General features: G+C 52.1%; 6 protein-coding genes across 6 annotated transcripts; 3 read left to right on the top strand and 3 right to left on the bottom strand.

The window, feature by feature from the left end:
* Nucleotides 1-87: 87 nt before the first annotated feature.
* Nucleotides 88-3,257, bottom strand: POSPLADRAFT_1049485 (hypothetical protein; the record flags this gene model as incomplete). Its single annotated transcript, XM_024479761.1, has 6 exons — nt 88-239; nt 500-647; nt 738-1,289; nt 1,344-1,621; nt 1,689-2,895; nt 2,946-3,257. The coding sequence occupies 6 exons, from the start codon at nt 3,255-3,257 to the stop codon at nt 88-90; spliced, it is 2,649 nt and encodes an 882-aa protein (XP_024335045.1).
* Nucleotides 3,258-4,490: 1,233 nt separating this feature from the next.
* On the bottom strand, nt 4,491-5,715 carry POSPLADRAFT_1049484 (hypothetical protein; the record flags this gene model as incomplete). Its single annotated transcript, XM_024479760.1, has 5 exons — nt 4,491-4,539; nt 4,601-4,756; nt 4,813-4,955; nt 5,011-5,467; nt 5,525-5,715. The coding sequence occupies 5 exons, from the start codon at nt 5,713-5,715 to the stop codon at nt 4,491-4,493; spliced, it is 996 nt and encodes a 331-aa protein (XP_024335044.1).
* A 968-nt stretch (nt 5,716-6,683) lies between these two features.
* POSPLADRAFT_1049483 (hypothetical protein) lies at nt 6,684-9,595 on the top strand (the record flags this gene model as incomplete). Its single annotated transcript, XM_024479759.1, has 11 exons — nt 6,684-6,791; nt 7,046-7,209; nt 7,265-7,361; nt 7,415-7,692; nt 7,744-7,929; nt 7,981-8,149; nt 8,205-8,315; nt 8,372-8,697; nt 8,760-8,763; nt 9,027-9,221; nt 9,440-9,595. The coding sequence occupies 11 exons, from the start codon at nt 6,684-6,686 to the stop codon at nt 9,593-9,595; spliced, it is 1,794 nt and encodes a 597-aa protein (XP_024335043.1).
* A 362-nt stretch (nt 9,596-9,957) lies between these two features.
* On the top strand, nt 9,958-11,004 carry POSPLADRAFT_1154717 (hypothetical protein; the record flags this gene model as incomplete). Its single annotated transcript, XM_024486876.1, is given in 3 exon segments — nt 9,958-10,388; nt 10,439-10,541; nt 10,555-11,004. The coding sequence occupies 3 exon segments, from the start codon at nt 9,958-9,960 to the stop codon at nt 11,002-11,004; spliced, it is 984 nt and encodes a 327-aa protein (XP_024335042.1).
* A 1,346-nt stretch (nt 11,005-12,350) lies between these two features.
* On the bottom strand, nt 12,351-15,805 carry POSPLADRAFT_1154249 (hypothetical protein; the record flags this gene model as incomplete). The annotated part of the gene is made up of 10 exons (XM_024486832.1): nt 12,351-12,649; nt 12,673-12,730; nt 12,780-13,044; nt 13,107-14,099; nt 14,164-14,579; nt 14,631-15,069; nt 15,157-15,202; nt 15,276-15,315; nt 15,590-15,671; nt 15,753-15,805. 10 exons carry the CDS (start codon nt 15,803-15,805, stop codon nt 12,351-12,353), a joined length of 2,691 nt encoding a protein of 896 aa, XP_024335041.1.
* Nucleotides 15,806-16,259: 454 nt separating this feature from the next.
* POSPLADRAFT_1049481 (hypothetical protein) lies at nt 16,260-20,018 on the top strand (the record flags this gene model as incomplete). Its single annotated transcript, XM_024479758.1, is given in 9 exon segments — nt 16,260-16,392; nt 16,497-16,596; nt 16,616-16,666; nt 16,921-16,990; nt 17,069-17,073; nt 17,264-17,543; nt 17,601-18,801; nt 18,876-19,180; nt 19,233-20,018. The coding sequence occupies 9 exon segments, from the start codon at nt 16,260-16,262 to the stop codon at nt 20,016-20,018; spliced, it is 2,931 nt and encodes a 976-aa protein (XP_024335040.1).
* Nucleotides 20,019-20,762: the final 744 nt, after the last annotated feature.

Genomic DNA, 20,762 nt, shown 5'->3' with positions numbered 1-20,762 from the left:
CTTCGTGTGCGTATGGTGTAGATTACAAAAATAGAAATGTCTGTAATTATGCCTTGGTATGCGCATGGATTAGGCTAGAAGTGGACCTTACTTGTCAGAGCTCCTCGAGTCAAGGCAGGTCGCACTCATCAAGACCGTTGAGGCAGACAGGATTTTCAAGCAATTGTCACTCAACCTTCCCGCTAGGTTCCACCACTCCGCCGCACGCAGGTCCGAACTTGGGTGATGAGGTGCGTGTGCTGTCAAATTGGTGATATTAGGGCACAGATTCATCGTGGCCCAGTTACGTCAAGCCATGGGGGTAAAAAGTACAGATTGTTGTTGTAATCCACGAACGACAGATAAGCATAATAAGAAGATCAAGTCCGCGGGCGTCGGGAAGGGGTATAATAGAGCGCTGTGCGAAGAGCACTTCTAAGTAGAAGCGCTGGGAGGCCTGGTAAGATCCGGAGGGCGCTGTGAACGATTGACCTTGGCCAAGTTCGCACGTCCCGCGCACTTTCTAATCTCGGGCGCTTCACTGGTTTATAATCGTCGTCGTCGTCGTCGTCGTCGTCGTCGTCTTCACGACTGCGTTTACTGAGTCTGCTCTGAAAGGCGACCTTCTGACCAAGGTTCTGCAAATCCCGGGTGTGCTTGTATCGGACCTGTGCGCGGTGACATACGGACGGTTCGCTTCTACACCGAATACTACTTGCGGCATTTGGGTAGTCGCTCTGCTTTTGGACCTCACAGACAGGGTAGTCTGCGCTCCGGATGAGGCGATCCTCGAACCAGTGGGTGCTGTGGGGTGCCTGAGTGCTGGCCGTACGACGAATGCTGTGTGATTCATTGGTATCGCTGAGATCGGATTTAGATGAATCTGAGGGCTGTGGCTCGGGTTTCAACGGGATAGCGGGGTCCTCTTCTGGCCAGTCTGGACTGGCGAGTGCCTCGTTGAACCTCGCCAGCATAGCCTCATGCGTGAGGGGTTCAATCGGGTCCTTGACAAGCAAGCAGTTCCGCCGACAAAGGTCTCCGAGATCAACCAGCAATTTCGAGAGCGGGCGGTTTCCTGGGACCAAGATTGGCATATTCTGAATAAGCCAGACGCTCTTGTACTCAGCGAGGGCGCTGTCCGAGGGTGCCTTGAAGTAGAGATCGCTCGTCTTCTGTCTATAATGATGGTCATGCTTAGTGTGACGAAGCATAAGCCAGAACAGCAGCCAGTAGAATGACTCCAAATCATGGCGAGCTTCATGTAAGGAGATCCCTTCCATCACTTCGACAGCAATGAAGTATAAGGTGCCCTATAGCCGCTTCTCCATGAGCTTTGTTACTGCATGTAATTCATATGCACTCACCGTTCGCTCCTGTGCCCATCGTTTGATAGGTCTTCTCTCACCGAGTGGATGATCACCAGGTTCGTCCCGTCGTGTCCCCGGCCCATTATTCGCTACATATCGTTGCCGAGCATATTGCTCCCAACTCTCTCGGCTGACCTCAAGACCCCGCTCTTTGAGGAACATCTTCCAATTGAAGCTGTGGTCAAAATCACCGATGAAGCCGGTGAAGGATTCGTCTTCAGCGAGTAGCACGTTGCCCTCGCTGATATCTCTGGATGATACCAGCCTCGTATGCTCTTTGGTGACCTACAATGCGAGTCAGCAACGAGCATTCTGACAGCTCCGTCAACCAAATAGACTTACCGATGATTGCATCGCGGAATGCCTCTATCAACTGGTATGTTCTTGTGAAACGTGAGATCGGTCTTCCAACTGTCTTCAACACCAGTCTCATGTGGCTCCGTCCGAGTTCGCTATCCAAAGGCATCCCAAGGCGAGCAGAGGAAATGGTACAATGACCCGAGAGGAGGCTCCGATGAGGGACACACGCATCTGTGCATGACGTTCTGCTTGTGTTCGGGTTCTTCGCGAGTTGCGCACAACGCATTGAATCACAACCCGCATTGTAACGAAGATATTCCCTTCTCCCCAAATCGACACCAATGTAGTCCTGTGCTAGACCGAGTAAGCATGGATCTATGTCGACGTGATCATAGGCGTCGGCGCTGCGAGAGCCATGGCGTACGCTATTGACACCTTCATGAAGGACATCGTAGAAATCCGTTTCGGCCGGAAAACACAGCCGTCGCCACGCGTCCTTGATGACATATGTTCTTTTTGTCTTCTCGCCGTCCTTGAATGCTTCCCATACAGAAGATGCACGAGAGAACATGCTGGGATTAGTGTAAAGCAGGCGGAATGCGAAGAACCGCAATAGGCCACCGTTCCTGTCACGTACAGTGATCCATCTGCACATCTTCTGCTCTGCTTGAGAAAGAGGAGGTTTTCCTGATTCGTCAAGTAGCCTTTGCGCTCGATAGATATCGACCTCTTCTGGGATTTGTATTGACGGATCAGCACCAGCAACGCTAGAAGTAGTCGACAGTGGATGTACAAATCTCCAGAGGAACTCGCGCAATATATCTGGACGCTCTGTGTAGTCGAACGCCTCGGAGACGACAGCGGCGGCGTGGTCAAATCGGAATATCCGTGCGCTGGACCCGAAGATCCCGACGACAAAGACAAACAGGCGATTCTGTGCAACAAAGATATTCTGCGCGTGATGTGCGATTCTTGTCAACGTGTTCTCGTTCTTCTCAGATTCCTTGCCTATCGGATCATCAACATTATGCTGCATGACCTCGAAGGCAATTGAGACGTTCGCCCATTCGGGCAGTGCATAGAACGCTCGGTCCTTCCCCGGGAGTGATGCCACAATTGTAGGGCTACTCGCCCATCCATCCGTGTTGTCGATGCTCACTGGAGGCTTAAGCCGTCGCCCTTGGGTCCTTAAAAATGCTAGGTGTCTTCGTTTGGGAGATAACTGGATGAGCCGATTGAGCCCCGCAGCCTACTAGAGATTCAATTCAGAGGTATCATTCAACATGCATGCATACATACAATTGAAGAGCAGAACACATCGTAATCCTCCCAACATCGCGGTTGATCAAAGAGGCTGGGTGGCGTCCCGTGTGGTATTTTTACTTTCGTTGGCACAAACGCGTGAAAGTAACAGTCAATGCAGCCACAGAAGACGTTGAAATCCTCCTCAATTTTTCTGAGACGTTGTTGTGTTCTCTGAACGTGCTCCACTGGGATGCTCTCCTCGAAGCTCGCTTCGTTGGACGTGACGGACGACTCAGTCACACTGGAATCATCACCAGCCAAGCAGGGAGGAAATGTAACGGTGGGCAAAGATTTCGAGAAAATCATAACAAATCTGAGTATATAGAGTGTATAGATGGGTGATGGTGGTAGTGAAAGCTAGATCAAGCTAACAGTGAGCGCCACACTCGCGTTCTTACTGTTCCTAACCCTAACCTAACTTAACCGAACCTAACTGCCAAAAGGGGGCATGTCCGGATTGGGAACGGTAGCTGCAGTCAGTGGATGTATCACGGTCTTTACGGTGGCCAGCGGCAGATGATATATCATCCTGCCAGGTACTGGTGCACGAAGCCCGATGTAATCAATGGGCTATAATATGGGGCTGACATCGCGGGGATGAAAGGAGCCACCCTGCCAACAGAGATTTGCGGCAATAATCATGTATGCCCAGAGGAGCCTCAAACAATACTTAGACAGCTCCTGCTAATCGTAGCACTACAAGATTCCGAGGAGGGCATCAGAATGTGACATGATGATGTCCGGCTTCGTCTCATGCTACTCGTGAACGTATCAGAAGGAAATTTAAGGCGGGTGCCGCTGCGGTTCGTGAAGTGCACCTTCTTGTCTGTCAGGAATGCCTTAACTAGTCTGTCAAGTGTTCTGACCTAGCTAGTTATCTCATCACTGCTAGCTTCGAAGACATGTGGCGCAGGACTCATAATTGGGTCGTACATCGTGAATTTAGAGCGACATCTCGGCACATTGCGAAATAGGGCTCTAATTCTCCGACCAGAGGGCATAGAAGGATTGAGATTCGGCACACGCATCTCCATGGTTTGGGAGATCAAAACGACGAAAGCCGAAGACCCTATCCACAAGGATGGTAAAGTGGAGACAACGAATAAAATCGCGAAAGGCGCTCGCAGCATTCGGGTCGCCCACAACTCCAAGTCGTGACGAGGACCGCATGTACGCTCGGCGCTTGGGCAGTGGCTGTTAGTGGCATTTCAGAGATCATCTCCAAGCTTCTACTGTCAGTGCGCTGTTATCACCTGTAATCGTCATATTGGTTGTCTCAATTCGAGGAGCAATAAGCTTCAAATAGTAGTTTATCTCACCCCAGGTTTACCGCAAGACGAGTTCATCTAGCGAGCACTACTTGGAGAAGGTCTGTACATGCTCCCGCGATCATGTTGACAGCCAACCTTCGACATACAGTGGAGCTAATTATGCAGCGAGATTGGACTTTCGCCACTCGATTGAGCTTTGTATCTGAGCGCGGTCTAATGCAATCTTCGTAGATTAGCGCCTGCACATCTATGGTACTCTGGTCTACTTCTAAACGGCAAGTTTTCCCAGTCCACCAGGCAAGGGCGCATTGTATTCCCTACATGAGACTATGCACGTGCAATATAACAATTGAGACAGGTATGGCAGCGATCGCTCACTCTGGCTTGCCCTCCCCGGCCTCAGCCTTCTCTAGGGACGCCTGTGCATACGTGTGACCATTTGCTGACCTCGTCTGAGGGAGAGACTCGAGGTGCTTGATCCATGTGTAGTATATAGAACCGAGGAGGATGGTACCGATAGATGAAGCACGACCGCTGTTCATTATGTGAGTAGACGGCTTATCAGAGCACAAAGCTATAATGCGACTCACGAGGTGATCGTGTCGCCAAAAAGCGACTTTCCCAGAAGGGACGCTGCGACACCACGGACAGCAGATGAAACCATGTGTGTGATTGGCGAGGTCACCTTGATAGATAGCAAGCTCGCGATACTCATGAGGAAGCCGAACACGCCCTACGAATCGTGAGTAATATGCCCCCCAAAGGTATGTGACATGTTCAAAACGTACCGTGACAGCAGAGCCGACCATGAACGTCGTCAACGTGCTCATCTCACCCGGAGCCGAGATATTCGGGCCGAACAGCAGCGCCGTCACGCCAGGAAGCTCACCAGCGAGGAGAAGGAGAGGCGCAAGTACAATCGCGCTAAGCAGGTTGGTGTACCAGGAGAGGTGCAGCGCACTGCCGTGCACGACGTCGAGGGCCTTCTTGATAACGACCGAGTGCACAGCAGTGATCATGGAGCTCACCACGCCGAACGTTACACCGATGACCGAAACCGACGTGCCGTCAAGGAAGACACCGATGAAGAAACCGAATGTCACGATTGAGCACGCGAGCAGGATCCGCAACGAAGGCCGAGCGTGTAGGATGACGAAGGACGTTCCGACAGTGAAGGGAAGAACCATGCCGCGGGCGACTTGGTAAAAGGACGCGTCGACATACTTTAGCGTGTAGTTGGAGAAGCTACAGGAGCGCAGAGATTGTCAATATACCGCCGGCCCCGAAGAAATCTGAGTTCACCTCAGACCAACAACGTTCAGCCCGACCATTGGAATCAGTCCCTTGCAAACTTGTAGATCGAGGCGTAATGGCAGCTGGAGCAATCCAACCATGTGTGCGAAAAGGAACAGTATGACGGCAATGAAGAGTTGCGCATCGAGGAAGAATAATGGGACTTCGGTGTTGTTGAGCACCCATTTATTCCTGTACATTGCATGAGGTCAAGAATATATTCAGAGATGCCAGCTGAACACTTACGCCATCACCATCTAGTTCGTCGCGTGAGCCAATATGTTCGGGGAGAAAGAAGGAAGTAAAACATACAGATAAGGCTGCAACAAGATAAAATAGAACTGTTGCTATCTATTGATTGTCTCATTCTCGTATCCATGACTTTCGCTGAGTAACACTCACAACAAGTGCCCTGGATGGGGCGGTTGGTTGTGGGTGAGACGACATGGCTGTTGAGAATTATAAAGCTGTCCGTCCGGTCTGCTGAGCGAGCATGCACTTCCGTCACAAGTTGGTGTGGGAACAGAATCCGCAGCAAGAGGCCGGTAAAGTGTCCAATGCTTTCTACGGCGAGAGAGTAGGCAAGAACAAGCTAGGTATCAGACGATGTTGAGGGCGAGATAATGAATGACGCGCTGGCACGTTTGCGGTCCCTGGTCGCCGTTGAGGTCAATGTCGACCCAAGCGTCAGACACAAGGCGATACGATCACGTGCGAGATGCACCTGATCGCTTGGCAGACAGATGGTGATGCTAACTTTCCGCATCAAGGTGCAAAAAACGAACAGCTATGCGCGAAAGAGCAAAGTTCATGCTACAGAATACATCAAGACAGTATTCTTCTAGACTCCCTCGGGTTGCAAGTCTGCACATAACCTCAAACTAGGGCTGGGAACGGATCATGTGACTTGCGTGAGAAAGCAATTTCGACGCGACGCGTCGCGTCTCGAGCGCGTCCGATTCCTGTCGCTATTCCACCGCTGAGTTGTCGAACATACTCAGAAATTGTCAAGCCTTTTACCTACCTTGCTGTTATGTCGCAAGTATCTCAAGACGATCTTGGTGCTCCGCCGCCCACCATTCGTAATTCTTGCAAGTAGAACCATTAGTATCTCGAGCTGTCTCCCGACCGTATTAAATTGGCAGATCCGGACGACACTATCAAGATAATGCTTGCGACAGACAACCATATTGGGTACCTTGAGCGAGATCCTATACGAGGACAAGACTCCATCAATACGTTCCGGGAGATATTGCAGTTGGCGGTTAAGCACGATGTAAGTACCTCTGTTTTGAGCTTTGAGCTTCTGGGACATGGGGTGTTGATCGCTCCAGTCGGGCTGAGCAACAAGACACTGTTCTAGCCGTTAATGTGTCCTGCATAATGGCTCCCGGCTATCGGATGTTCTCAAAGTGTCTAGTCGGAGTGGCGTACAACGCCTCCGCATTGTCTTGTTTGGCACGGCGGCTAGCTCACTGTAACTGGGTCTATGTCTCAGAATATCAATTGAATAATATGCTGTTTCTATAGGTTGATTTCATACTCCTTGCCGGAGATTTGTTCCATGAGAACAGGCCTACCAGGGATTGCTTGTACCAGGTAATGGCGCTTCTCCGCGAGTACACGCTTGGCGACAGGCCTATTCAGGTCGAACTTCTTAGCGATCCCAATGATGGCAAGCCACCGGGTTACTCGTATGCTAGTCAGCCGTGGCTCTCAACTTACTGCTGATGTTGCCTCCGGCGTTAGTTTCCCAGCGATTAACTATGAGGATCCCAACTTCAACGTCGCTATACCCGTCTTCTCGATACACGGCAACCATGACGACCCACAGGGCGCGGGGCCGGTGCGCACTCTTTGCATGGATCATCCGTTTCAAGGATGTCTCATTCAGCTTAGGAAGGCGCACTATGCGCGCTCGACATGCTCTCCGTCAGCGGACTCATCAATTACATGGGCAAGATTGACCTTCCCCTGGATGATGCCGAGGCTCAGAAAGCTGGGATCGCCATCAAGCCTGTTCTTATGCGGAAAGGCAACACGCGTCTTGGCCTCTACGGCGTGGGCAATGTCAAGGACCAGCGTATGCACTTCGAATTGAGGAGCAACCGGGTGCGAATGTACATGCCGCGGGACAAAGACGACTGGTTCAACATTCTCCTCCTCCATCAAAACCGGTAGGCGAGGCTCAAGGCCATTACATTTCATTGGTGACTGACTTAGGACAGTGTTGCACATGGCCCACAACAATCTGTACCTGAAGGAATGTTCGATGATAGTGTTGATCTAGTTGTCTGGGGCCATGAACACGATTGTCGCATCATGCCGGAACCTGTGGCTGGCAAAAAGTACTACGTAACCCAGCCCGGATCGTCTGTGGCGACGTCTCTCGCAGATGGCGAATCGATAGAGAAGTACGTCTGACACTTTCATACGATAGAGGGCAGCTGTTGACCAGGCGGCAGGCACGTCGCCCTGCTGAAGATTCAGGGCAAAGAGTTCGAGCTCACTCCAATCCCGCTGCGCACTGTGCGGCCCTTTGTGCTCGACGAACTTGTTCTTACTGAGGTCGCAGACGATGAAAACCTGGATCTCAACGACCGGATGGCCATCACTAAGTTCCTGAAAACAAGGGTAGCGTTGACTTTCCGTGTGCAAAACGTCATGGGATTGATGGTCTACTCTACAGGTGAACGAACTTATTGAGAAAGCGAATGCGCTTTGGGATGAGCGGAACATAGGGGCGGTCGAAGAGGGGGAGGAAGAGGTGCCCCGCATGCTGCCGATCGTCCGACTGAAGGTAACGCCTACACTCTGGGTCTACTCCTGGGCCTCTTCTTAGACTCCGCTCGATAGGTCGACACCACCGGCGTGAGTGAAATGCAAAACCCAGTGCGCTTTGGGCAGGAGTTCCAGGGCCGCCTTGCGAACCCGCGGGATGTCTTGGTTTTCCACCGGGCGAAGGCAGCGGCAAAACGCGGCGGGAAGGTTATAGCGGACCAGCCGGAGCTGAGCATCAACGATCCGGAGCTGTCCAACGCGGAGAAGCTCTCAAAAGTGCGCGTGCAAACGCTCGTAAGGGAGTACCTCGCGGCGCAGGAGCTGCAGCTGCTGGGCGAGTCGGGCATGTCGGACGCGATCGAGACGTTCGTGGACAAGGACGACATTCATGCGATCCAGAAGTGCGTTCCTTCCTCGCTTGTCTTGTGCGTGCTGTCGGCGCTGATCTGGAGCATCGCTTCAGCCACGTCAATCACGCCCTCAAGTCGCTGATGAAGGGCGTGCAAGCGAATGGAGAGGAGGTTGAGGAGGAGAATATTGACGATATTGTAAGTCTGTCGCCTTCAATGTTTTCCTGGACGCTCAGCGAGTCGGCTCTAGGTGGAGAAAGTGAGAGAGAAGCATGATAAGGAATACGTCGAGAAGAGGCAGGATGGCGGGTCGTCTAAGTCTAAGGCACGCCTGTCGTTGTCCAAATTTCACAACGTCTGTTTGACTGCTGACTCCCCAGGGCAAAGGCAAGGCCACAAATGACGAATCAGACGCGTCCGCGGACTCAATGATGATGGACGTTGACGCTGGCGGATCAGACTTTGAGGAACTTGAGTCGGATCCTGCGCCAAAGAAGAAGGCAAGGGCCCCTGCCAAGAAAGCAACTGCCCCTGCAAAGAAAGCCCCTGCAAAGGGCAGAGGCAAGAAGAAAGTCGTGAGTGTTTCCTCTGTCATTGCATGCGGAAGGCTGACCGTGCGCGGATAGCAGGAAGAGTCGGACGACGAGGACGAAGATGAGATAGAGGAAGAAGAGGAAGCCCCCAAGCCCAAGAGAACAAATCGGGCTGCTGTCCTAAGGTATGTACAGATAAGTACTCGCATTCGCTGTCTCTTCACTAATCCGTACTTAGTCAAAGCACAACTACGAGAAAGGCTCCAGCAAAGAAGGCAACCACGGCAAAACAGGCGACATTGAGTTTTGCTCCCTCGGGCCGCACATCGACCCGAGCCGCGGCCTCTCGAGCATCAAAGAAAGTTGCCCAGGTGGTAGGTCTTCCGTCCGGTCTTCGAGCACTTGGCGTCAATTGATGCGTCTGGAACTTGCAGATGGAGTTAGACAGCGACTGATTTGCTCATGATATTGCACGAATTGCTACCATGACATCGTCCGATCTTGTTTCATCTCGTCGTCGTTGCTGTCTCTTTGTTATGTTGCTACCACTACATTGATCATGAAACATGGCCTTCCTCCTCTGGTGTAGCTAGAGGCGACAGTATGACTCACGTTGTGCTGTGTTGCTACTTTATTTATCCGAGGACGTCTGCCGTGAGACCCTCCGAGATAGATCGGACAAATAGTAAGATATACGGCTTGAATGCTGACCTTATAGCACTCGCCCATTTTCTGTTCTCTCTAGTCATACTCAACGCACCGACGACGTTTCTGTTCTATGGCTCTATCGCTATTATCCATACCAGTCGAGCTGTTCATTGAGATAGTGTCTACTGCTCTATTCGAACACCCTCGGCCGTCTGATGTCCTGTCCGTTGGCAAACTGTTCTTGGAAGTGGGACAACGCATTCTACACACTCACATCCGCTTTCAGACTCTTGATCAGCTCACGCTTTTCGCTGAGGGCCGCACACGTCTCGCATGTTGCCCGAGAACTCTCACTGTGACCCTGGCTGGCGGTACTGCTGGCTTCGATGTCTTTCTTCACCTGGCTGGCGTTCTGCGACGGTGTCGAGATGTCTTGATAGGGGCTGCCAGTCGTGATGAGCCTCCGCCTCCGGTTCCATTGGATATGCTTTCTCTCTGCCTGCATTCGCACATACAAAACCCTAATCTGCAGCACATCTATGATGCTTTGGTGATGGCGAAGTGAGTAATCCCTTTGTGGGGTATCCACCTGAAGCCAACGCGGTGCGCAGCCCGAAGACATTCGTCTGGAATGGTCCTGACCCAGACCACCATTTCTCTACTGCGGTGAGTACTCGTGCGGGTAGTCGTCGTACCTGTACTGTGCTGATACTGGTAGCACCACCAGATCGTGCCCACAGCTGCGTTCTACCTCTTCAGGGCGATCCGCACCTGGACTCGCATCGTGCACATCACCATCACCAGCGTCTCCTTCCCCTCTGATGAACTTGGCCTCCACGGGCCCCTCGCACACGACATGCCGCTCCTCCCCGTCATCCCCACCCTGCGCACGCTCTCACTCGGCCAGGCGACGCTCCTGCCGCCCGGCTCGGTCGCAGCGATGATCTGCCTGCCCGGCCAGGACAGCCTCGAGCTCGTGCGCCTCGTGGACGCGTACAGCGAAAGCATATGGGGCTCACGGATTCGACGGCGGGACGTGGAGCGGGCGGCGATAGCATTAACAAAGGGTGCGCCAGAGGACATCGTCGTGAAGGTGAGAAGGCTGGTTAGATGCGAGGCCAAGACGGAGCGGATCATGGGTGGCGACCGTGTAGAAGGCCTTCAAGTGCTAGAGTAACTTGTCCTCTTGCCTTTCCCTTGCACCATTCTTTTTGTGAGGAGGCTTATCCCTGCCCGATTTCGCCCACGCTGCGTGTGGGCCGTACGGCAACGCTTCACATTGGGCATATATACAGCCCATGGCGGACAATGTATATGTTACTGCTGGACATAGAGTCTCGGTATGCACTTTCATCTTACTGATTCACACCATTATACGCCATGGGTCGTGTATATTCCATGTACGTTTTACAGGAGACGAAGCCTAAACAGAGCGTAACAAAGTGGGGGAGTATTAGGGGCAGGTATGGACAGTGGTAAAAGTATGAAGGCCGAATCGCACGGACAGAGAGGGAAGCATAAAGAGGTCATGGGCATATAGGGAAACATGTCATAGGTCATTCGAAGCACAGCAGAGCCGAGTAGCCAAAGCACCAGCAGAGCGAATACCAGACGTCCAGAACGGGAGACGCAAGCGAATTGACAAGCCAGAGGCCTAGGGCAAGGAGCAGCGACGAGCGGACCCAGAGACATCTTGGAGGACTTGAAGCAATACCAAGGATAGTGTCGTGACCCAGGAAGAGCGGAGGACATAAGAGCGACTGAGCGGCGACGTAAAGCGGACGCCAGACACGAGTCGAGTGAGCGAGGAGACGAATACTGGTTTGTAGTGGGTGCCAACCCTAGGTAACGACAGAGTGCATTCTGCGAGAACTTGAGGTCGAAAGGTGAAGGTAAAGTCAAACGGAGTGCGTGTCATGTACGCTGTGAGAAGCAAAGAGGGGGTGGCGCTAAGGACTTGCGGACAAACGCGGACGGGGCATAGCGGTTGCGAGATCAGAGATCAACTCGTTCGTCGCACCGTGGGTATAAGCCGGCGATTGCGACAAGGACCTTGAACACCAGCGAACAAAGACAGGCGGGGTATCGTGGTCGGTGGCGGAGATTGACTCCGCTTGACGGACCAAGGGTATATGCCTGTCGTCCTGACACCGATGCCAGGACTTGAGAAAAACCACAGGTGGGTGATTGAGGTGATGACAGCGTAGGCCAGCTGCGGCAGTCAAACCTTGGGTATATACCTGCGGTTCCCAGACGAGACTGGGTTGAAGTGAAAGTGGCTCTGAATGCAACGGAAATACTGAAAATGAAGAAAATGGAACTGAAACAAGTTCTACATAAATGTACTGCGTCAGTGCAATTGGCCAAGCTGGTAGGACCCGTTACTTACTTCGCCTCCGAAGCAAAGGACGTGACGCCTAATAAAGGCGACGAAACATGCTGAGAAATGCGAAACGACCAGTGTTGCCATGAACAACGTCACAAGAACGAGTCGGCTTGGAAAGTGAAATCGAAGAGAATGCACTAGAAGTCGCTGTGGAAGGGGATGGCACCGACGATGAAACCGAGTATTCGCTCGACGCATAGCTCGAGTCGTTGAAAGAGGAGTCGCTTGGTGTCCTGAATGCTCCGGAAGAAGTGGGTGTCGATGGGGGAGTCACGCCCGACGACGTAGACACTGAGGCAGCGTCGAAATAGCGGACGCTGTTGGAATTGCTGCTTGAGGGAGAAGATGTCTGTGAGCCAAAGATCCGCGGTGAGTGAGTGGGCCCAGGGGTAGAGAGCCTTGTATCGCGGACGCTTCTTGGGTCGATTGAGGTCGTCTGCAGCCCGAAAGAATCGATACTTGTCTGTTCAAGTGCATGAGTCTGGTGTACCGCAATGGCGGATGTGGTGAACATTGGCTATAGAGGAGTGAGATAGACATCATCAGCGCGCATGCGGAGGACGTACTGAATGAACTGCTTTGCTGCTCGTATTAAGCGAATACGAAGGGCCGACAAACCTGCGGGCAGGCGCCACGACGTGCTCGATATCGGCTGTCTCGCCTGAGTGAAGGGATGATGCTGCGGCCTTGATGTCGCAATTCCTCAGGACATGGCGAGCAGCCGTAGTCTTGAGGACCGCATCTTCGAAGTCGTTGTCAACCACGGTCTGGGAAGACGTGTCTTGGCAGTACTTGACATTCGAGATCGCCTTAACGTGCGCGGTTTCACGGCTACAGAAGTCAATGTTTGGCATCGTCCACTTGCTTCATCTCAAAATAAAGGGAAGACACACCTGCGGTCCTCGCTCTTCTCGGCCTCCTCTGCATTCGAGTACGTGGGCGTTGGCTCGGTCTTCAGAATGTCCGGCAGCGTACGGGTGATTTTGTTCTCGTCAGCGTTAACCGCTTGAATGCTGGCCGGTTCAAAAGTATGGGTGGTGAGGCGGACTCGCAAATCCTCCAGCTCGTGGAAGATCTTGTCCTCTGAGGAGGTCAAAGTGATCATCCTACCGCTTTCTCCCCCTACTTGTACCACAAGGACTGCGAGCTGCTGGCCCGCCTCACTGACCGAATCCGCGGAAGCGTCGCCGGACAGGGTGAAGAACTCGACGATCTTCATGGGAGCATCGCACGGAGTCGGGACTTCTTTCAAACTGAGACCTACATGTTTGCTAGAGGCACCATTCTGGACAGATATCTTGTTGCCGCAGGAGAGAGGCGCGGCACTAGAGTCCTTCGCGTCAACGAGGGCTGGAGAGCATGAGACCAAGCCACGCTTCCACCAGGCAGCTGTGGGTGAGTGTGGAACGATCGGGGTAGCATCACGAGAGCAAGCACTGATAGCACGCGTGGGCTCTGCGCTAGGGAGAACGGAGGCAGGGGAGGGGAACGGGCATGCCTTGGGCGAAGTGACGGTAGCCTTGACAGATGAAGACTGGGGAACCTCCTGCAGGCGCGAGCGCTCCTTGTCTTCCTGCACATCCAACGATGTTGGTGAGAATCTTCTCGACGGCCCCGCGCGCAACGTCTTTTCCCATCCTGGCTGCATAGCCGCCGGGCGGATCGCATGGTCCGCCTGCATCTGCCTATCAGCCGTTGCGCCCTTTGTTGAAGCGGGTTTTGGGGCTGGGAAACGAGACAATGAGGCGGCGTACATCCATTCGGGTGCCGTGGGGAACTGCGTGCCGTTCAGGATCGGTGTTAAATCCATATCAGCAACGGTAGACTGAGTGTTGCCGCCGGAGGTGAGCTCAACCTTGAACGCTGGAACGATGTGCTGGATGGTCCTGCCCAGGGTGAAGTGAAGTACTGTCAGCGACGCGTGTGGAATGAAAGCTGGAACCACTTTACTTGATACTAATATCTGAATTCTTCGTGCTTACAGCCGTTTCCTTGGGTGTCTTCGCCATCTTGCGAACAGGTGCATCGGAATCGACAGGGTTGAAATGAGTAGCCCGGGCAGTGACATTCTGCGCCTGTGCCGGATGCGTGATCCCACGTCCGTAAGTCACGCTGGGAGCAATAGAGCGGCTGCGCGCGTCTCCGAAGAGCGGACGGCTAACGGCGGGCTTGGGGGACTCGGCCTGAGCCGTCAAATCGACATTGCTGGGGGCACGAGTGACGGAACTCCTGGTTGGACGCGCGAAGGACGGTACATTCTCCTTGTTGGCAGTGAAGGCACGACGCTGACGTGTTCCACGAGCGATCTTGGCAATGGCACGGGTCTGCTGTGACTTATAGGCTGCGGCGATGAACAGCTTTGCATTCTACACATGGCGGTCAATAACGTCGAGAACACGGTAACGATGAAAGCGCACCGCGGCAATGGGAGACAGGCTCTTCGGCACAGGCGGAAGCGGTATGGACGGCGGTAAGGTGTGAGCAAGAGACTTGGATAGCATGTCGTCGACCGTTGAGGCTGGCATAGGACCTTCGGCTGCTTTATTGACCCCGACGGAACCAGACTTAACCTTGTTCGTGGGCGTTCCGAGGCGGTTCGCGAGATCTTCCTTCCTGACAGGAAGAGGAATGGCCGAAAGCGAGAGGGTGCGCGCAGCCCTCGTCAAGGGCGGCGCTGCGACGGCCTTCGGAGCACTGGCCATCTTGGTCTGGCGCGAACGAGGCAGAGATCCAGGTCCACATGTTCGACCCTTTTGAACCTTGGGATCGACTGTGACGACAGCGAGGCGAGCGGTGGTGAGGTCGAAAGATTGCATCTTGCTTGATTGCTGCTTGTGTCTTGTGCGATTGCGTTTCCTAGCAGAGGCGCACTAGCGCTTGAGCCAGTATATGAGTGACATTGCAATCTCGACCAAGTCTAAGACAGATACAGGTTCTACCTACACTGTCAGCATGATGAGACCATATGAAATGAGTCTGAGGAGACTCACTAAATTCAGTCGCAATTCCAATCAGGACAATGCCAATTCTACGGCGGATTTATCATCAGCTGGAACATGTACCTGTCAGTGCGTAAGAGAGAAGTGGCTTCTGCCTGAATCGCTAGCAAGATCTCAGCCATTCAAATCTGACAATTTCGGGACCCTGGGTCAGAACGCGACACACAAACGCTTGAGCATTCATTTCGTGAGCGATCATGATGCTCACGGCTGAAGTCTAGACCTTCAGTCCATGACCTCGAGACTTCTTGCGCTTCTGAACCAGGCTAGCCATTCTCAACATATGCAAGGTTGTCTTGTAACTAATCTGCTACGACGGGTGACCGTTGCTTTATGAATCTCATTGCAGGCGAACAGAGCAGCGCGGGTTTGCATACCTCAGAGTTGTACGGTCGAAACGTATCCACTCCTGTCGTAACGCCAGGGTTAGTGAACCCTTTCGTGCCATTGTACAAGCTCCTGTCCAGCATATCAAAGTCAGTTCTGCGTAGCATGGCTTACAACCAAAACTTAAAATCGTTAGCACGCGGGATTACCTACCGTTTTCGACATCCGGAATCAGCCGAATATGCGCCGAATATGCACTTTTCCATATTAGCCTACCGGTTTGCAAACGCAATGGGCTCTTGTTTGCGTATTATTAGCATATCTGGGTTGATGGTAATGTCTTCTTGAGACCTTGCAGCTTACCTCGTAATTGTGTCATATCGTCACTTCGCAACTGTCGATATAACGGAAGCATGTTGTGACTATCACGGGCGCTTACCATGTAGACCGTCACCCAATCTCTACAATTTTGCAGAGGCCGTCATGCCTTCATGTCACACTGGCCCTAAGGCCAACCTGACCGCTGTTGCTCGATCTGTGGGTACCGTCACCATTCGCCGCAGCTGATGCATCATCTGTGAGCGGCGTACCTCTGACATAGATCAGTAAGCCCATCCAGCAACCTCCAACTCATCTGAAAGGCTAGTACTCTGAGGTACTGAGTCAGGATCCGAGCAGCTCTGAACTGGAGAATGTGTGTCATTAAGGCCGTTCGCAGTGATGCTCTTCCCGGGCCAACGCTTGAGGGTATCGAAACTTCCGCTCCTTCAGAGTAATTATCCGTTCCTCACCTCGTCTTGCGGCTCGGGTACTACGCTTTTGCACCTGGATACTGATCTGCTGGCGGTCGCCGGTACGTGCTGGCTGATATGGGCCATCCTCTGCTCGTCTACTAGACGCACTTACGGTGGGCTGTATATTACGTACCGGTAGAACCACGCTCATATATATATATAGCTCAAGCTCTCTGCGCGATCTCTCCGAAGGCGATTACACTTCTTTCCAAGCGGCTTCTAATCAACTGCTCCGTCTCGCGTCTCCAGCGCTATCATCTCGAGTGTATACATCACATGCAGCTCATCAAGCTTATATCGCCCGAATGCCCTGCAGTGGAGCCTATCTGAAAGGTACGTCGTTTTCTAAGAGGCTGTCCGGCCCACCTTCACTGACACGAGTTCAAGTGGGAATGCGCACGTACTCCATGGAGACTCTGGTTTACGAATGAATGCTCATCTGGAGCGTCCTTCAAGACGACTGTTTCATCGACCTCAGTATTCCATGTTTTTATTCATTGTACTGCTTTAGTCGATTCTATTCACCTCCTGCTATGCATTGTATGGCACCATTGTGTACTCATGTGTTGTATTTATGCTTCCATCAGCAAGGGTACTCGTAAGGAGACTTGTGTCTGCTTGCTGAGCCCGAATGTGGAGGACAAAGCTACAATATTGGTGCGTATGCCAGGAGCACGACGGTCGTGAATGCTCATTGGCGATCATGTATGCAGGAATCCGTGCCACTATAGGAAGGATGAGTGCATTGTGGCCACACCGTTACCGGCGGCCCGTGACATGCTGTGGCCCAAGTTTCCCATGGCCAAGCGCGCCGCCACTGATGTTCGTCCCGCCTCTGCTCACTTCCTCTCCATTCTCCGCTCTCCACTGCGCTGAACAATCTGATATCCTGCTTTGTCTCTCAATGCCAGACTTTAACGTTGAAAACAGGGCGGATGAACATCATCTCGCCTTCACCTCCAAAGGCAAGGACAAGTCGATAGCTATCCCGACTGAACAGAGTCAGGTCTTACGTTCTAATGAACTGAACGAAGATGGGTGGGCTTCGGAGCTCCAGGGAAACATCCATGTTTTCAACGGAGATATGCAAGAATATATGGACATCTTCGTACCAAGCCGGACGCCAATGCCGATGCGGGCTGCGCCGCCACAAAATGTCTTCGCCAATGTACCCGTGAACGTCCCTGAGTCTCAAATGTACATGCCACTAGTAAGCATAGAGCGCCGTATTCACGTCTATCATTCTCATAATCAGGTGTTCGTATAGGTCGAAGGCCTACAAATGTTGACTCAAGATTTCGAGCAGTCGCTCAGACCTCACTTCCACAACAATAGCAAGAAGAGAATCAAATTCCCGTACAAAGAACTCGAGCATAACCATCACAACACAGGTCCTGATCTCATCGCATCTCTTCCTGGTGTGAATGCGGTCCCGCGGTGGCGTAACATTAGCCTGGTAATCGAGGTCAAGAGGAAGAAGAGCCAAGATCCTGTTGATAAATACGGTGCCGTGCACACCCAGACGATGATTCAGCTAGCGAAAAATGCGCGAAACCTACTCCTCGTACATCAACGGCTATACACCATCGTCGTCGGCATGTACGGCCACAAGGCACGTCTCATGCGTTTTGACCACACCTCGGCGGTAGTGTCCGCACAGTTTGACTACACACGAGAACCAGACATCTTGCGCCAGTTCCTTTGGCGCTTCGTAAACCCAATCTCGACTCGATGCAAGGTTGTCGGAGATGATCCTTCTCTCCATGTGCCTTCACCAGCAGATTATGCGTGGATCAATCGGGTGTTGGTGAATCATCATCAACATTCGCTTACACCAGAAGCTCAGTATGGTTGCCGATGGGTGACTTTCCGGGGCCCCTACGACAGGGAGGTAAGGTTCTGTAGAGTGAGGTTGCTGTTTGTGAATCCGCGCCTCTTCTCTCGAGCCACTAGCGTGTGGGCAGCATTCCTCGAAAACGACAACAGCGGGCGTCTCTTCATTACAAAGGATTACTGGCGACAGCTCGCAAGGCAGGAGTCAGATGACGTGTTTTATCGATACATCAATGATTTCGCTTCCCTCCGTGACCCAAGCGAACGGCCACGACTTCTGTTCGGGATCGCAGAATTCGGTTATGTTATCGATTTAGGCGAACCAGAAGTGCCGGCGAGGCGTTGGAAGCCAATTTCTGATCCACAAGCAACGCAGGATGCACACTGTTCAAGCACCTCCACGGACTCGACCGATGAATTCAACATTGCCAGACCGGAGGAACCATCGTTGAAACCCGTTGCTGGCACAGACTTTCACGGCCACTGTACTGCCTCAGCCGTTGTCCGCAATCCTTACACAGCATTCGTAAACGAGCGGACTCAGGTGCGAATACTGTTGAACACAGCTGGTGCACCACTATCTGGGTTCCGTAGGACAAGGAGATTGGTCGAGGCGCTACGCGATGCCATCATAGGTACGCTCATATCTCTGTGTTTCGACCTTGTATCCCGCCATTCTAATGCTTTCTCTGCTCGGGCTTTCATTTAGGCCATCAGCGAGCTTATGAGGCAGGTATCCTCCATCGTGACATTAGCGATGGAAATGTGATGTTCAACACGACTGCCGATGCGCTCTCTGCGGGGTTCATATCAGATTTTGATCAAGCGTTCAATTGGAAGCGATTTCTCCAGCTGAGAGGCTGGGCTCCCACGCTGGCAAGCTGGCAGAAATGCGTCAACGGTGGCGGTCGAGCTGGTATCCCAGCTGTTGTTGAGTTGACTGATCAACAGAAAGTAGAGAACAGAATCCAGCTGGAGCGCGATCAACTTAGTAGCATGTTCAAAGAGAGAACAGTGAGAATGTGCTTTTCTCTAGGTCGCACAAGATGCTGACAGTGACACCTAGTCAAATTGCTACTTCGTAGCAGTTGAGATTCTCGAGGAACGCTCCCTCAAGCTGCCAATTATACACGAGGCCAGGCACGACCTCGAATCGTTCTATTGGCTTCTATTATGGCTAGTCCTACGACACACGGCGCACGATCACCCTAAAGGCGCATTTTCCTGCAGTTCGGTTTTTGCTGCTACCCGTGACGATAAGCGGTCTAGACTCAAAGTGAAATGGCTCTTAGATCCAAAGGGAGACATCGAGGTTGAAGAAAACAATCCGCTGACCATTCTCCTGGCGCACTTGAGACAGATTTTCCAGTCAAACAGGAAAAGCTCAACAGTGGACAATCATCCAACACACGAGAAAGTTCTTACAGCGTTCTCAGACGCGTTGGCACTTCAGGGCTGGCCAGAAAGTGATCCAGCGAGGCCGTTCCAACTTCCGATCAAGTCACCGAAAAAGTTAAACGCGGCCACTGGACCGACTATCACCGAGGACACTGCAACTGGACAAATGGTCATGACTACTGCGTCCAATGGAGACCAAAGCTCAACTCAAGCATATCCTCTCTCAAAGTACATTTCCAAGCGCATACGGGAAAAGTCCCTATGTATGAATGCACCAAGGATTTATGGGAGTCCCACTGTACGTGATGAAGATGTCGAAATGGAAAGTGCAAACCAACACACGGCAAACAAGCGTACGGCAGACAATCATGAAAATGACCACCCCGGGCCCGGGCGAATCAAACGAATGAAACTTCTCTTCAATTCTTTATTAGATCTTTACAATAACCAGTAATCCACCACCCTTCATTATGATACCCATCACCATGCTGTTGTCACTTCCTTTCCACCATGTAGTTGTTCCACGTATGAAGACGCACGATATCTTGACACGAGCCGGTTCAGCCCAGATATTGTACAACTGTTTCGGAACTTCTAGTTCAAAGCCATAAAGTGCGGTCCATGAAACGAGTAAGACGAACTTATGAGATATCTGTCAGAGTGGAAAACGGGGTTATGTATGCGGTAATGCCCCACATCAATATTGAAACCCCGATTTTCCTTGAGCAAATTAACGTGCTTAACAGGAATTATTCAGGAGCAAAAACAAGGATTGAGCTTAATAATCAATTTAATTTCGGAGACAACTTACTTGGGGTGGTCGCGCCTATCTTTTTTTTCGCCCGCTATAAGGCTATGCACATATTTCCTCACATGTGCCACCGCAATTGCAGACAGAAAAAAAGGAGAAAAGGCAGACCTTTCTGACGCGCCCAATGGTCGCACTATCTGCAACGATTCGATCGCCTCTTGTCTCTCGCTTAGCTTGCAGCGGTGACCTCAGGCCCCTTCCTTCATCCATCATCACTTGTTGGTAACCATTCGTTAACGACTGGTAATAGCAACGGGTCTGTTTCAGAGTCCGCTTTACATCTGCAAATCATCCAGGTGCCGCGAGAAGGCAATCGGTTGAATCATGAGCGCCGACAGTCTTTCCTGTCATGTGACGTGACCAACAATCATGTGCGCTTGTATAACA

The sequence above is a fragment of the Postia placenta genome (genome assembly GCF_002117355.1).
Source record: "Postia placenta MAD-698-R-SB12 unplaced genomic scaffold POSPLAscaffold_15, whole genome shotgun sequence".
NCBI lineage: Eukaryota > Fungi > Basidiomycota > Agaricomycetes > Polyporales > Adustoporiaceae > Rhodonia > Rhodonia placenta.
This window is presented reverse-complemented; position numbering and strand designations above follow the sequence as displayed.